Source organism: Sugiyamaella lignohabitans, chromosome D, assembly GCF_001640025.1.
Source record: "Sugiyamaella lignohabitans strain CBS 10342 chromosome D, complete sequence".
Taxonomy (NCBI): Eukaryota; Fungi; Ascomycota; class Dipodascomycetes; order Dipodascales; family Trichomonascaceae; genus Sugiyamaella; species Sugiyamaella lignohabitans.
Genome location: NC_031673.1, coordinates 1640385 through 1656563, shown reverse-complemented (window position 1 = coordinate 1656563; position 16179 = coordinate 1640385). Strand labels below are relative to the sequence as shown.

The following is a 16179-nucleotide window of genomic DNA, read 5'->3' as shown; positions in this document are numbered from 1 at the left end:
AAGATCGCCCTGAAATATCCATCTTGGATTCATCTTCTTCCCTCAATCAGGAACCTGATCTCCAACGCAGGTTTATAGTTTGGTTGGATTAGGCAAGGGTATCCTGGCTTTTTTGCCAAGATCCAGACTCTCCCCTCAAATACACATGATTCTTCTTTATGCTTAACCATAGTAAGGTATACGGTTTTTTTGGGGGTGGTGATTCTAACGGGTATGGTGGGTAAAACTGTCCCACATGCCACATGATCAGGAAGACGTCGTACGGGCGAGAGGGGTATGCTTATACGTTTTTCAACGCTTGTACGTTTTAAATGTTAACGGTAGGTTGGTTACTGGGGTATTAAGAGTTGGACCATATCAGTTGGTCTCTCATGTAAATTTTTTCAGCCTGGTGTATCAGCCTGGTGGGCCAGCTTGGTGTGCCTGCCTGATGTACCTGATGGTGTGCGTGCCGGTGTATCTGCCTGGAGTATCTGGCTGGTTCTAAACCGGCAAGTGAGGTACAAGTACCAGATACTGTTGAGACGGGTTTCGGCACTGCTTTTCCTGATTCTCTCGGGATTGTTGTAATAAGCACTGTGGTTGCTGACTTGGGTCCTAGCTGATCTAAGATGCAATTGGAACTTGATAGTATTGCTTATTAGTATCTTAGCGGAAACAGACCAGAACAAAACAAATCTAGATCAATCGATAGAACCAAATAAACCAAGCAGAAACAAATAAAATAGCCCAAATAAAATAGAATAAAGTGTGTAAATCGATAATATTGAATAGATTGAACAAAATCAAATAAACAACAGAATAGTGGAGAGATTGTCAAGCAATTGACCCACCACTTAGCACTAATTGACATCTTTCTGTAATTAATTCTCAACTTCATCGAATCGAGACCGACCCCTAGTCGCCAATCACCTCCAGTCTATTTAGCAGTATGGTCGTGTTGAATTGTACCTTGAAATCACACACAATCTAGATAGCTTGTAAAAAGTAACGTTGATACTGGTGGATATTAGCGGCAGGCACATAGACAAATGTAGTTAATCAATAACCGCTCGATTACCCTTGACACATGGTCATGGGCCGCCACCAGGCATGACTTTTGTGAGGACCAGTAGTTTGATCGACTCCGTCTGCAGCTTCATGTACTTTTAGTTTTGTGGTTGGCTTCATTATAATACAGCAATGTCTTAGGATAGCATGTTCGGGAATCTTGTACAGCATCGAAATGGTCGCTGGGTAGCCTTGCTCGCCTCGTCTTTCCCTCGTCACTTCACTAGAGTAGTGATCATCGTCATTGTCTCTATTTCCCCGCATAGTTTGTGACACCCCCTCTTTGCCATGATTTTTATGGTCTATCCTGGTCTATCATAGACTATACTCATGGCCTTGCATCACCATCTCTTGCCATGGCTTCTCGGAATCATTTCTCGCCATACTTCTCGACATCATTTCTCGCATTGATTCATGGAACTCTTACTACAATTGACCATGAATTGCCCTGAAATTGAACCAAACCCTTAAATTACCGCTGAGTAGCCAAGGTTTGTGGGGCATAGCCTCTCCGTTACTCCCTCATGCCAAGCTCCCCGTTGAACATACTAACACCAGGGGAATCGTTAGATTGCTCCTTGCAAATGCAGTCTTCCCTAATATCTTCCTCATCCTACATATAGCAAGGTAGTAGTAATTGTGTTGTCAGCAGCTGTTTATCATACAGCGGCGGCAGTTACAGGCACAGTAGTATCAGTTAGTTAGAATCTCGCTTGTGCAGGCAATATCGAAATCAAAGTCCAATCAATCTGCCCATCGCATCGAGCTGCGTGATTCCGAATCATGCCAGTCGCTTAATTCAATACTTTAAACCAAGCTAAATCCAAGATTCATACACCCTACCCAACCTGATCCAAACCTGGCGGCTGGCTTCCCGAACCTATCAAGTCCCCAAAATATCCATTCTACATTGGGTAACTCCCTTCCGATCGGAGATATGCTTGGATAGTCTATCAAATGAGTGGGATGTGAATAGATGTGGATCATACCCGCAGGTCTATTGCTTGGATCCACACTGGATCCACACTGGTCCATATGCGAAACAATTCTAAATAGGAATGTGCCCTGCAAAACATATCCACTTATCTGCAATATTAGACACACTTTTATCTTTCTTTTTGAGACTGTGCTTGGATGTAATGCGAGTCTCAAAAGTGTCCGTAGATCCTGTCTTCCATGTGCTCTGATTAGGTACTAACAATGAGAGAACGACTAAAGAGGGGGACGATGAGAGAAGAGGGGGAAAGTCGGGGGAGGAACAAGCCTAGCGGGTTCAAAAATTCAACAAATACTGAAACAATTATTGCACCAATATGGACAAGCCCAATTTTTATTTTTTTGTAAATGCATTAAAATTGTAGCAATACAGTCTAAACAATAGCCGCCTCGAAATGAAGCTATTTACTGTACCTTGCCGTTTGAGTGGATAGACTAACGGCGGCATCTGTAGGGCGGCGGGAATATTTGGCAGCGACATATTTCAGTGGTCACTCAGTCAGTCGTCAGTCAGTCAGGTCAGGTAGTCAGGCAATCTGGCAATATGGCAATCTGGCAGTCATCTAGGTTTCTAGTTAGGGTATCAAATCGATCAATCAGTCACTTGTCTGTCTGTCTGTCTGTCTGCCTGGGGTGGTGGTGGTGGTGATAAGTGGCCTGTTATGGTCCAAAATAGAACTGATTATAGTCTTACCCCCATCTCGGGTTTCAGCTATGGGGTGATGAACTTACCACACTAAATTACCAAATTACTCTACCCTGCCAATTTATCCATCGGGGAAGGACATGCAAGATCGCAGCACAGAATATTTCTTTTTTTCTTAGTTCAGTGGAAGTTCCATACATGTGCTTTAAAAGTTAGCTGCAATGCATGGTCCTAAAATGGAACCGATTTTCTATCTGTAACCTTGGATCACTGATAAGGCTCATAAATACGAATGCTATTTTAAAGGGATATTCATAAAAATCGTCGATTTGTCAAGAGCGTCAAAGCAGCAACGTGCCTGTTATATTGGATTACTTGACAGCCGTCGGACCGGAGATGCAAATGGAATATCGGTAAAGGCAGTCAGATTAATTTAGAATCCGTCATAGAATCACTACCATTCCGGTGGTTACCGGCCCGTTGTCATATATGACTTAACTGAACTTGGACGTGGGACGACGTGGAACGATTGGGACGAGATACTTCCAAGATAGACCCAAGATAGACCCAAAACAGACCTAAGATAGACGCCAGATAGGCTTAATATAGATAGCAGATTATAACTCCTTGCTCGGTGCACATGTCAAATAAATTATTTTTCAGATAACTTTATTTTATAAATCAGCCCCTTGAGATTCTGACTAGAATACTGGGCTGTGTTCGAGTCTGTGGTTCGTTGTCTTTCCTATATACTATTAGACTATTAGGACTATTAGAAGCAACTGGTGGAGTTTAAAATAACATTTACTGCTGATAAGCTTGTAAAATGAAGCACCGTCAGTATCATAGTACATATGGTTAGGCTAGTTCAGGAAATAGCCAACCTCAGTTGCCGTTTAGACCACTAACAGTTGCTTTTTCTCGTGCCAACTTGTCAAATAATTATGGGTAACACAGCATCACAGTAGGCTAATCCAGTGTGAAGTAAAGCTTCAGTATGACTCGACAGTTTTAGGTAAGGAACAGGGGTAGCAGTTGTGCAATACAGATAGCGGCAACTACTACACGAATGAAAACGAGATGCGTCTCCACCAACATACACACCTGTGCTAAATAGATACCCTAGTGGTTTAGAAAATTGCTCGGAATTTGACAAGAAAAAATAAAAAGCGAGACCCTCCTCTTTAGTGTAACATAGTGTAACAGAGATATATTTCTTTTGTAGAGCAACCATTCGTATGAACGGATGAATATCGCGCACATTTCAATGCATTTTTTCTAGCTTTACAACCAACATGAGCACGAGCTCAGCGCCGTGGGCTGCAATAGCAAGCATGTTCCTACTAGAAAATCACAAATACTCTTCACGAGAATATCGAACGGCATTGGTAAATTTGTCAGATACATTTGACTAAGTTGTCCATATATTTTTGGAAGAAGATTGTATTTTTTTTTGTTGAGGTTGTAAGGTTGTACCTTAGTAAGATTGTGCCTTTGTAAGGTTGTACCTTTGTGAGGTCATCTTCCCCAGACAACCATAAAAGTCGTACCGATGGAGCCGCCCTTGTGTCTAAAACTTTAATTGACAATTGACGTATTTATTTTCCAATAATGGGGTGGTATCGACCGATTCGTTTGTCGTCAATATCCAGATATCTTATCAACGCCAGTCTGTCGATCCCATCCTACCGATAAATTCAGCTGGCCGAATTTCGCACGTGATATTATGAATCAAATATGAACGAGACAGTGGGCTAGCTTGCAGACCCAGAATCTAAACGAGACAAGCCGAGGCACCTGTTCCCATTGACAGTTTGTGACATCCGTCAATCCGGGAGGCGACTTCCGTCCCGAGTATTTTGTACCCATTACTCGAACCCCCCTATCACCGTCCTTATCACCGCTTCTAGACATCTACGACTCTTCTAATAACTGCTGTCATGACCCCTCCTAAAATTGCCCTGGCTTCACTTTCCTGATAAGCATCAAAAGGTCTGTAAGCTAGTCATGCCTCGTCCTTGTTTGTATAGTCTATATCAATTGCAGTTCTCACTTGTCTGACAGATAGATCCGGCTCATTACTGAGCAAAATTATTGACTCATAATTCTAGCAATTTGTCTATTCTATGAACTTCTGGCAGATGAATCACTCTAAATTTGTTCAAAAAGTCAAGTTTAATGTGCGTATCTCATTACTTTCAGGCTACCCCCTGAGTATACCATAATGAGACCATTTAATTCTTCATTTGCTTGACAAACGCAGAATCCAGCAAATCCATACAGTTATTAATATTAAGACCTGAAGCAGATTTTTTGAACATCTCAGCATGATTTACAAGACTGGAATAAACTAGCTTCCGTGCATAATCTAACCCCTCGAAGATCAGCAATGCAGAACGCAGGGTCCTGTAACAACAGATAAACTATAACGGGGCTGCATCAAGATAGTAAAAACATATCTCTATCTTAGCATTACATATGAGAATCAGTCAATAACATCCTATTCCCCCACAAACGAGATTATAACATCTCTCACCTGTATATTCGATATCGCGCTATCCTCAGTGTTTCTCAACACTCCAGCCATATTACGTCAGACTAATAGCCGCACAAACATAATACGGCTGGTCGTCGATAGATCGCCATTCCTGACCTATCCTACTTTGCCCCCATAGCGGACATCTAGCAATCGTCATTGAAAGACGAAGGGGTTTGGACATTGTTGATTCGATTATAGAGAGGAGTTGGTTTAGCTGAGTTTAAACTAATATCTCTATTTAGATTGACGTTGTCTATTCTGCAGTTGATCTTCAAATAGCATTACAAAGAGTTGATGACGAATCGGTTAGATTTGATTTGTCTTGCTTAATTTAGTGCACAAGAACATTTCGTAATTCGTTAGATTGTGAAGCTAACAAATTGATTTTTATGTGAGTAATCAAAATACCAGTACCAGCTAGCTGTGTCCTAAATGATAATCTAATTGATCCCTTGAACAATGCAATGAATGACCCAATATATTTTCGAAATTGTAACTACGCATGAAACTGCGAATTGATAGTCAAGAATCTTGATCAATTCAAAGTGGTGCTGCCAGATTGGTCCCAAAAGAATTGGCTTGTGAATCAATTGGATGCACAACATCCATAAATAATATGTTGACAACAAATGGGGACTTTTTTTGATAACTCGAAGTTGGAGATTACAAATTTTGTGCGTAGCATTCGAGGGATGATGGGTTGACTCAATTGCTCGATAGGACTTAATTGATTGTAGAATTGACTGTTAAACAATGGTAATGAAAAATAGTATACTAACCAAATAATGCAGTTGAAAAATTTGCTATTTTATTAGACCAGTCAAAGTTTTGCAGCAAAATGACTCCGTCCACTGATTTGGGAGAAGGAAAAGTGATTGCCAAGGGCAATAGCTTTCGTAGCCGACCAAGGACATTTCCATATATTTCAGCTTTACCTTATGAGTGTGAGACACAAGAAGAACGATTAGAACATCTGGATCATATCATTGCCAACTTATATATTGCCATCAAGGGTGATGATCTGAAAGGGATAATTGGAAATAGTACTGGGCCAGCTGTGTATCATTGGACTAAAGAACTCAGATCTTGGATTAGTCTTAAGTTTGACATGCCACTGGAAACGCGAATCAAGCTCATCAAACTGTATTACTCGCTCGCTCTAGCAGGAACAGATGGAGCAGCAATGGAGAAGTTCATCAACATGTTTTGCTTACTATGTAAAGATGATCTATTTCAAGATACAGTTAAGCCACAGGATCTAGATCTGGATTGGCGTACGCTTGTGGTGGTGATGAGGAAATTGGCATTTCCACAGCAGTCGAGTTATGAAGGCAGCATTTCCAAGTCATTTTCTGCATTATCCAGGCTGGCCCAGGTGGCTCGTCACTTGATCAAGCCCGAGCTAACATTACAAATTCTGGAGGAGATCCTGCCACACGTAAGTTTGCCATGTCAGAATGATTTTGGCTGCTCTTCAAATCTCTCCCCTCCCCACGCCCGACTCGAGCGAAGCGAGAGGAGCAGGGGGGTCTGGGGCGGAGCCCCAGCCGCCGGAGGCATTGCGGACCAAGAACTAACAAAAGAAGTATGCCGTTTCGAAGGCAAGTGTATCCCACAATGTTATGAGTTTGCTGATTCTGCTTACGCCTGCTGTGCCAGCAGAGGGAGATGAGTTAGAGATCATGCCGAAATACATGCTACCAGCGATATTCCATATGTGGTCACTGCTGCCAAGATCATCTTTGTATGATTTCCAGTCTCTGGATTTAGTGGCGACGTTGGTTTCAGACTCGATATCGTCGAAATTAGTCAGTTTTGATAAGTACGGAATTTTGACCCCTGAACAGCTGTCGATTGTGTTTAGCGCTATTTTGCGCATGCTTGAAGTACCGGTATCGTATGTTGGCTCGCCGTACGTTCAGTCAAATGAGACTGTAAGCGTTAAATCCGATAGAGACAAAAAGAACAGATGCGCGAGGCCAATTGCGAATCTCATCGTATATTCGCTATCGGCAGAAAGTGGTTTAGAGCCAGACGGTATTTTAGATAAGTTGGAAAGTTTGATGCACGCGGTAGAGACGTTTGTGCACCCATCTAACCAGGGAGCATGGACGCGAAATATAATGCAGACTATTGCAGCCATGGTAGAGATATTTTTACTGAGATGGAATGTGCAGTCGTCAGACACAGTGGATTGTGAAGGCAACCCCTACAAGGAGTCAGTGATTCCTGCCGAGCGTCATTTGACTGATAAAGTCAAGGACAGATTTGTCAGGATTTTAAGAAATGCCACATTTCTGGGAATCCATGCCAAGAGTACCACTGTTGTAGCCAGTTCATTAGAAGCTTTACAGGGTCTTGCATATCTATCTCCAGATTTGATTATCCCTAGACTGCTCGGTGAGGTGTATCCGTCATTGCAAGGATTGGTTGAGACGCATCGAACAATGTCCTCGCTTAAGGCATTGACCGTATTGGCAAGAAAAATCTCCCAAGTGCCAAAATATGCTTTACACATTACAACACTGCTGGGTCTAGCTGTCCCTGGCATAGACGCTAATGATTTATCCAAGACATTGCATTCGCTGTCATTTATTCAGGCAGTAGCTTTGAACGTGCCATTCTACGATATTAGCGAGAATATGGGATCTGGATTGGCCATGGAAACTATCGCAGGATCAATCTCTTATCTGGAAGAACATGGTAAGCTACCTGAAATACCTGAAGAGATGATTCCGCAAGTGCTTAAATCTTCAACTGCATCCTTTGACGAGTTTGTAATCATGGTATTCGATAGAATCTTTGCAATGCTAGAAAACTTGCCAGATAATTCTGGGACCGGATCAGGTTCTGCTAAAGCGGCCCGTGATTCACCAGAGGCTCAGGTGTCCAATGCATTACCACCTGCAGTTACTGCTATATTAGGAGCAGTTTCTCCAAATCTGTTCAAGCGGATTGTCAATCACGTAGTCGACTTTGTAGAGCATAATGTGATTCACCATGCTGCCGACCCAGTTGCGCATATTTGCGGTTGCTTAATCAAGGTGAATCCAGAGGTAGCATTTCCTAAAATGTTCAATATGCTGTACTATAAGATCAAGGAGGAGATTGAAGAGAACGGAGCTGGATCTACTCGAAGTGGCTCGGAGATTCTTCCTCGTGATAGAGCTTTAATCTGGTATCTGTCAGCGCTGAATATGGTGCTGGCACATGCATTTGCTGAGGCGTTTGTATTTAAAGATCAGATCATGGAACTGACCTTGTATCTGCGTGAGCATTGCAAAGGAGCTATTGTATTCCATGTTTCCAATGCCATCCATCATACTTTAATGACTTTGACTACGACGACATCAAACGACTACAGCTTGGTTCCTGAAGGAGATCCGGTGGGTCTTGGAGATTGGGGTGCTAAAGCGGATACCAAAAATCTAAAATTGAAATGGCATGTACCGTCGAGAAATGAGATTGAGTTTGCGGTTGACCTCTATTCGAAGCATTGTCAGGTATCAACAGATGCTCTTAAACTTGTGGTGAATCAGCAGGGTGCAGAGAAGAAATATTCGCCAACTGAATTATCTGACCTGATAGCAAATAACATTACGTATATTCGTACTGCCACTTCAGGTGTTGCTTTGCTCTTTGACCCAAAGTATGGCGAAAAGTCTGGATTGAATGAGAATGTTGGCGACTCTGAATATGAAGAAAGCGTTTCACAAGAAATGGATTCTGATTCTGATGCGTCTAGCTTCGACGAGGAAGATGAGCTAATGAACAACAATTTGATTGCAGTGGATGACGATCTTGATTTTGAGGGAGAAATTGTGGACCTCAAAAAGTTCCGTGAGTATCCAGTAAACTATTTCTTTGATAAGCATACCAAGGCTGATGATCCTTTATATCGTCGTATCCATGAACTACGACTTGACCTTGGAAAGTTCTTGCACGAAATACATACCTACTTAAGCAAGAATAGAGAGAATGATATTGCATCTTTCAAAGCATTGCTCTTTGCTACAAAAGTATGGTTTTCTGATGTTGGAATGGAACGGTCTGCTAAGACCCTTGACTCGCTACTGGCACTTTACAGCTATGAAACAAAGCATTTCCGTATTCCAGGATTAAGAAAGGACTACCCTCGCCCTCTCTTGAGTAGACGAGCATACTTGTACCACTACGAAAGACTTGCTCACAATGTTGGGCTCAGAAAGATGTCCGATCTTGATAAGACGCTTTTGTTTGACAGTGTTAGATCTAGTATGTCGATTTATTCCGATGTTCGTAGAAATGGACAGTCGTCTTTAGAATCAGCAGTTAAAATTTTGATAGGATCACGCTCACAAGTATACCCATTTGTTCTTCGTGAGTTGAATACTGCGTTGAAATGCCAGGAGTATACTAAGGCAGAGAGTGCAGTGAGACTTCTCAATCTACGAGTTATGCAATCGTCGATTAAGAAGGACTTTAAGCATATGGTTCCTTTTATTGAGTATATCAAGCTGGCCATGCAAGCGGATTACCCCAATCTCAATGCAGTTGCTACCTCACTGTACAATTACTTTGCCACTAATATCAGACTGCCATTGGATGTTATTAGCATAGATATGTCGTCTGTAGATGTTCTCAAACCTGCTGAGCCAGAAACAGTCATTAATGGCGAGTACAGATCTGTCGCGGAAAGGATCGAGCAGCTCAAAGCCAAAAAGAAAGACAAGCGTGCAAAGGCCGAAAAGGAAATGAATCATTTAATCGACTATCTTGCCGGGGGCAAAGAAAGTAAAGACCAACATTGGAAGCTCACTGCTGTCAATGGTGGATTATTCACTGCTATTTGCTCGTCTCCACAGATGCCAATTGATGCGAGAGTACTTATTCAACTTGGAAATGGCGCAATGAGCCCTCATCCTGGAATTAAAGCTATTTGTATGCACGGATTGTTTATGATTTCCAGTAAATTATTCAACCTGGCAAGCAGTGGTTATGACTATAATCGATTCCTACTGAATTGTGATGAAGACAACATTCTGTCTGATAACGGTATGATTGTAGATAGCTCAGTGCCTGATTTCCAAGCTAAATTCGTTGCGGAGCTAGAAAATTTTGAGAACCCAACTTACTTTTTGGATAAGGGCAATGCTAACTATGGCTGGCTTGTGTGGCCTAAGAAGTTTGAAGCTGATAAAGCTGCGTATAAAGACACTCTCAAGTTTAGTGAAGAAGACGAGAAAGCTATTCGGGAGTTTGCCTTGATCATGACACCCGAATGGATCGCTGCGGTCATTGCAAGGCATTTAGAAGAACCTCGAGTCGAAGATGATTATTTCGATGTCACGAATGCTATTTTTTTCAAGATTGTGCTTCGTATGATTGGCTTAGGCTATACTCCAATCAGCATAGATCACTTTTTAGTTATGATTGCTCATGCTTACAACCCCGAAGATAAAAATTCTCACCGATGTGTGGCAGAGATGTGCTCTGCTCTCATTGACTCGCTGAAGTTTACCGAGGGAGAAGAAGTCATCAACAAAAAAGTAACTTTGCTAGTGGGAATATTCTCTGATGTTCTTCAAAACAGTATTGCTCATGACAACATTGAATATTGGAGATCGTTTGTTTGGTGGACATCAATTTATATCGACTATCGTCGTGCTTGGCAGGTTGAGAAGCTCCTAAACGAGATTCGCGTCAGAACAGATGCATATAGTACCAGCGTCAGAGAGAGCTCTCGGCTAAGCCTATTGAGGAAGTCGATTAGTACAATTGGATGGTACTACCAGCACAATGTAGACGAGATTATCGATAACTTGTGGGATAATATCACACATCCTCTGCAGGGAGTACGAGATGAGGTGGCCAAGACTTTGGGTGGAATCTATGTTACGAGATATCATGAGTCATTTGAAACAGTGAGCCAGTTTTTGAAGGCTAACTACGATAGTGGCTCAGTAGGATTGCTATGCTACGAGATGCCAGATGACTTATCCAGTCGAATTGTTAAGGCATTTAACAAGCTTGAGACACTCCGTTTGGAACGTGAAGCTTTGAGCAGTAGAGGAACATCTCAGTATGTTGTGGTTGCCAAAACGCTCTCGTTGTTTTTGGAAAGTTTATTCCGTAAATCATATGCCGTGTCATTAATCCCCCTGTTTCCTAAGACCATCATCCCTGCGTTATTAAATTTCCTTAATGTCAGAGATGAAGAGGAGGTAATGCTCTCGGCAGTGTCGTTGTTCAAACTGCTTGGCAACATCCCTTGTCCTGTGCAGTACATTCAACTGATGGTGGATATGATAGTGGATATTGGTACTAAAGCCACAACTTGGCATCAAAGAATCAGTATTCTTTCATATTTGCAAGCCTTCTTCTTCAGACATTTATTCAAGATGAACGAACATCAGAGATCGTTCTTGATCAACTCTGTGACAGATATGCTGGTTGACGTGCAATTAGAAGTCCGTGAGCTGGCTGCTGAGACCCTTTCTGGCCTGCTTCGCTGCTCTCCAATTGCCGAGCAGGACAGGCTTATAGCCAGTCTTCAACAGCACTGTACTATCCTGTTAAACGAAACCAAATCATGGAAGAATTTACGTCGTACACCCACCGCAAGTCTTGCAGTCACGCCCATACCCAGTCGCCCTGGAACACCAGTCTCCAGAACTGGCGTTCCTTTAAATGAGTACCAAACCGCTATGGTCAAGCGCCATTCTGCAGTACTGGGTCTAGGAGCCCTAGTCAAGGCATTCCCGTACCAGAGTCCACCACCAAAATGGATCCCAGAAGTGATGCAAGTGCTGGCAGTCAAGGCCGCAAATGACCCTGGCATGGTTGGCAAGAGTGTCAAGCTCATCCTCGGCGATTTCAAGAAAACGCGTCAAGATACCTGGCACATCGACTCCAAGGTCTTCACGAGCGAGCAACTCGAAGACCTCGAAGGTGTGCTGTGGCGCAACTACTTCATCTAGACCATCTATGTAATATATACATTTCTCACCAGTTTCGGGGAACGGGGCATGCCTCCGGCGGCTGGGGCTCCGCCCCAGACCCTGGTTGCTCCTCTCGCTACGCTCGAGTCGGTTCAGTCGAGAGTCCCAACAGCGTCCCGCGAAGTAGGAGAGCTACAGGGTCTGGGGCGGAGCTTCAGCCGCCGGAGGCACACACCCCGGAGAGTATTAGAATAAGTTTATTTTATTTTTAGACAGAACCAAACAGTGTTCTACATACAAAGCACCAGTTTCTTGTCTTTCTCCCTATGCATTTTTTACACTACACATTAGTCATGATGGTCTTAAGCGCGGATGGGTCTGGGCTGCTGGTTCTCACGACGACCGCTATTACCCTGTCTGTTTTGGCCTCTTTGGTTAGACGAACGGTCGTTGTTGTAACGGTCGCCCTGGCCAGATTGTCCCGAGGGCTTGTTTGGCCCGCTGGTGTTGCCTTGCTCAGACAGCTGGTGGCCACCGGCAGCGAGTCTCTCGTTTCTTTCCGCCAGTTGCACGGACTTGTCGGCAAGAGCTTGGGCAAGAACTTGCAAGTTGGAGAGCTCAACACCCTTTCTGAAAACAATCGAGTTGGACTTTTGATCAAGAGCAGCAGCGATCTCCTCAGTAGCAATCATCTTGGACACAATAGCAGACACCTTGCGCTCGGAAAGCTCAAACAGCGATGACAGTATGGAAATCGACAGTGACTGGTAACACGAGCCGTAGTTGAAAATGTATGTTCTGAGACCCTCTTCTTGGACCTTGACGCCAAGCATGGTCTTGATTTCTTCGGCATTGCTGAGCAAAGACCAGATTTTGATCGAGGTCAGCAAGTCACGAGAACTGGTCCAGTCACCGTTCAACAGGGCCTTACCAGCTTGCATAATGTGATCACGGGTGTTTTCAGCAGGTCCGCTGAAAACTTGTCTGTCATGGTAGTCGAGCATTCTACGGAATGGCTTGGATACAATCTTCTTCTTGGCATCGATAGAGTTGCCGAGAGAGGCCATGAGTGGGATCTCGATGAGAAGAGAGGCAGTCAGGTAGACACACTCCAACAACTCGAGATTGATGTGCATGTGGAAGGGCAGTAATCTCTGCTTATCAGGAGCACTGACTTGACCGAACTTGGTGACACCTTGGCCAAGAAGCTCCTTGAGACGGGACGAAGAGCAGATCTCTTGTAATGATTGTTGACACTCGACAATCAAACCGATTCTAAAGGCACACAAACCAACCTGTACAAGAGCTCTGTTATAGAGGACTTGGATGGTGGGGTCAGCAGTGTGGATGGAAGATTGTAAATGCGACATCAAAAACAAGTCACGGGCCTTGAAATAGTAGTCGTTCAAAGCATAGTGGTAGATATGACTCAACATAGCCTTGGATCTGAAAATAGTGCTTTGTTGTTGGTAGAGGACAGAACAGATTCTATCGATAAGTTGGATAGTGTAGCTCTTATCAGTAACAGCAACATCACCAGAGATTCTAGGAGTAATGAGTTGTTTAGAGGTGACATCGGCACTACGGATCTTGTCCCAGGCGTCACGCTCAGAATTGATAATAACTGAAGTGGGTTTATAGTAGATGTGATCGAGCCTTCGCACTAAAAGTCGGCTAAGAGCCTCGGATGTATGAGGTTGTTGACCTTGTTTTAGGCTGGATTCCAAGTACAACTGGCCACGAATAATCAGTGTGTACAGATCAGCCTCGTCACGTAATCTATCAACATATTCGGTTGTGTGAGGATCGATGTTTTGAAGAGCACGAGTGAACTCGTCATCCAAACGCTCAATAAGAGATGTGACACTACCAGGAATCTCTTTGACTCCGTCAGGACCAGCAGTGGGTCCTTCCTCAATGTCTTCAGGCTCGCTAGCAGACTCGCTGACTCGGTATGTAGAAGCATTCTCCTCTAGAACAGTGAAAAGAGCGCGAATATCTTGTTCGGCAGCCTTCCAGTTTTGAGTAGGAACGACCGAACCAGCAGAAGTAAGATCGAATCTAATAGGAATCAACATAAGAAGAACAGAAATCTTTTGGTAAGGTGTGGTGGCCACCTTGTTGAGTTCCTCAAGAGTCTTGATCTGCTCAGCACGATCAGTATTCTTCTTACCACGAGACTCGACAATGGAAATAAGAGTCTTGAAAATGTTTTCAGGAGTGTATTGAAGCACCTTGCCGGCCTTACCAACGGTGGAGAATCCGTCGTTATCATCAGCAGCAGCCACAGTGGTGCTAGTGGTCGAGGCAACAGTGGTCTTTTTGAAAGAGGCAGTAGCCTCGGGTTGAGGAGTAGTCTCACCCTTCAACTCACGTTGATAAAGTTCGGGATCACTCTTATAAGCAGCAATCTTAGTCTCAAAGCCCTTAGAGGTCTTCTTGATACGTTGCTTGATGGTGTTCAAGGCTCTGCTGTTGGATGCATTCATCTTCTTTTTAGCCTGTTTCTCGTTCTTAACAGCCTCTTGAGCAAACTCGTCCAATTCCATTAACATATTGATATACTGAGGAGGAGTGGTACTGTATTGCTTACCAGCACGCTCGGCCAGACGGTTGACCTTGTCGAATTCTCCAGAAATAGCCACCCAATCGTTGATTCTCTTGGCATTCTCAATGGCTTTGATCGAAGCATCAATCTCATCAACAAGCTTGTCTTTAGCAGATTTGACAATTCTTTTGCCCTCATCCTCCGACTCTTCGTCGGAATCAGCACCAGCCGAAGAACCTCCTTTCAAGAATTGATTTCTCATGTAATAACCGGGAGTACCTTTTTTAGCACCTCCAGTTTCCTCGTCGGATTCTTCATCACTCGACTCATCTTCAGAGTCGTCTTCTTCAGAAGATTCTTCTTCACTGGAAGAAACGTCCTTATCCTCCTCTCCAGAGGACGAGTACAGTTCTTCGTCCGAAGACGAGCTCTCACTATCAGAACCAGCAAAAAACTTGGACATGTTGTGCCGGGCTCACTGAGATATTCTAAAAATCCCTTTTGTTGAGTCTTTTATACAAACGACGCTGTGTCCGAAAAAATCGCGTTTGCGTTCTCGTTCGTTGTCCTGTCGTGTGAACGTAGCTCCTTTCGCACTTTTTCCACCGATTAATTTTTCACCGTGTGGCTTACGCCGCCGTCATCTACGCAGTCAGTCTCTAAATTACGCTAGCCGCTTTTCACCCCCGGTGCGGCGCCGCCGCAGTCCCTGCATTGGGAATGGCGATCCAGGGGGTGGTTTGCTGCCTCCGGCGGCTGGGGCTCTGCCCCAGACCCCGTAGCTCGCTTCGCTCGTTTGCTAGGACCGTCTGACAGGAGGGTCGGTGTTGGATTTGGTGGGTAAAAGTGGATCAGGCCTTTCTGCCTCAGAGGAAGGAACTGTGCTCTCTTAGGCCTCTGAGACCCTCTTGAGGCTCTTTGAGACTTTTTCACAACCTCTCATACTCTTATCTCCATTAAAAAATCAATCTAAAAAATTATATATTATAAAAGACTCTCTATGAACTGTTTGGAAAAAATTGTTATCATAAAAAGACTCGTAATACTTAAGAGAAGAAGAAAATAGGAAGCACTTCAAGTCTGCATTCTTGGCTGTTGAAGGCTCCAACCGTCGGACTGCTATCGTTATTACATCTTCTTTTTGCTCCAATACCCGCTATTTATTAGAACCAAATGACTATAACACGGCTCACACGTCTCCGTGCTATTTTTCACTACTATTTCCACCTCTTTTTGGATCACTTGACCAACTGTCTCCGGCTATAGCTCGGATTCTATTGCACATGTTTTAGGGACTATCCGTCGTCGATCGCAATTTAAAGTTGCATACTGCGTCATCTGAAAAAAACATTGAACACAGCCGACGACCCTAAAACAATAAACATTCATACAGTATTTACCACTGAAATTTCTATTTATTTTTCCTCCTGGGGTTTCTTGGCTGTCCATATTTCAGCTGAAGATTTTCAAAATATTACAG

General features: G+C 43.5%; 3 protein-coding genes across 3 annotated transcripts; 2 read left to right on the top strand and 1 right to left on the bottom strand.

The window, feature by feature from the left end:
• Positions 1-6069: 6069 nt before the first annotated feature.
• On the top strand, positions 6070-6903 carry AWJ20_5142 (uncharacterized protein; the record flags this gene model as incomplete). Its single annotated transcript, XM_018882266.1, has 1 exon — positions 6070-6903. One exon carries the CDS (start codon positions 6070-6072, stop codon positions 6901-6903), a length of 834 nt encoding a protein of 277 aa, XP_018736660.1.
• A 43-nt stretch (positions 6904-6946) lies between these two features.
• BLM10 (Blm10p) lies at positions 6947-12190 on the top strand (the record flags this gene model as incomplete). The annotated part of the gene is made up of 1 exon (XM_018882265.1): positions 6947-12190. One exon carries the CDS (start codon positions 6947-6949, stop codon positions 12188-12190), a length of 5244 nt encoding a protein of 1747 aa, XP_018736659.1.
• Positions 12191-12513: 323 nt separating this feature from the next.
• Positions 12514-15162, bottom strand: NIP1 (Nip1p; the record flags this gene model as incomplete). The annotated part of the gene is made up of 1 exon (XM_018882264.1): positions 12514-15162. The coding sequence occupies one exon, from the start codon at positions 15160-15162 to the stop codon at positions 12514-12516; it is 2649 nt and encodes an 882-aa protein (XP_018736658.1).
• Positions 15163-16179: the final 1017 nt, after the last annotated feature.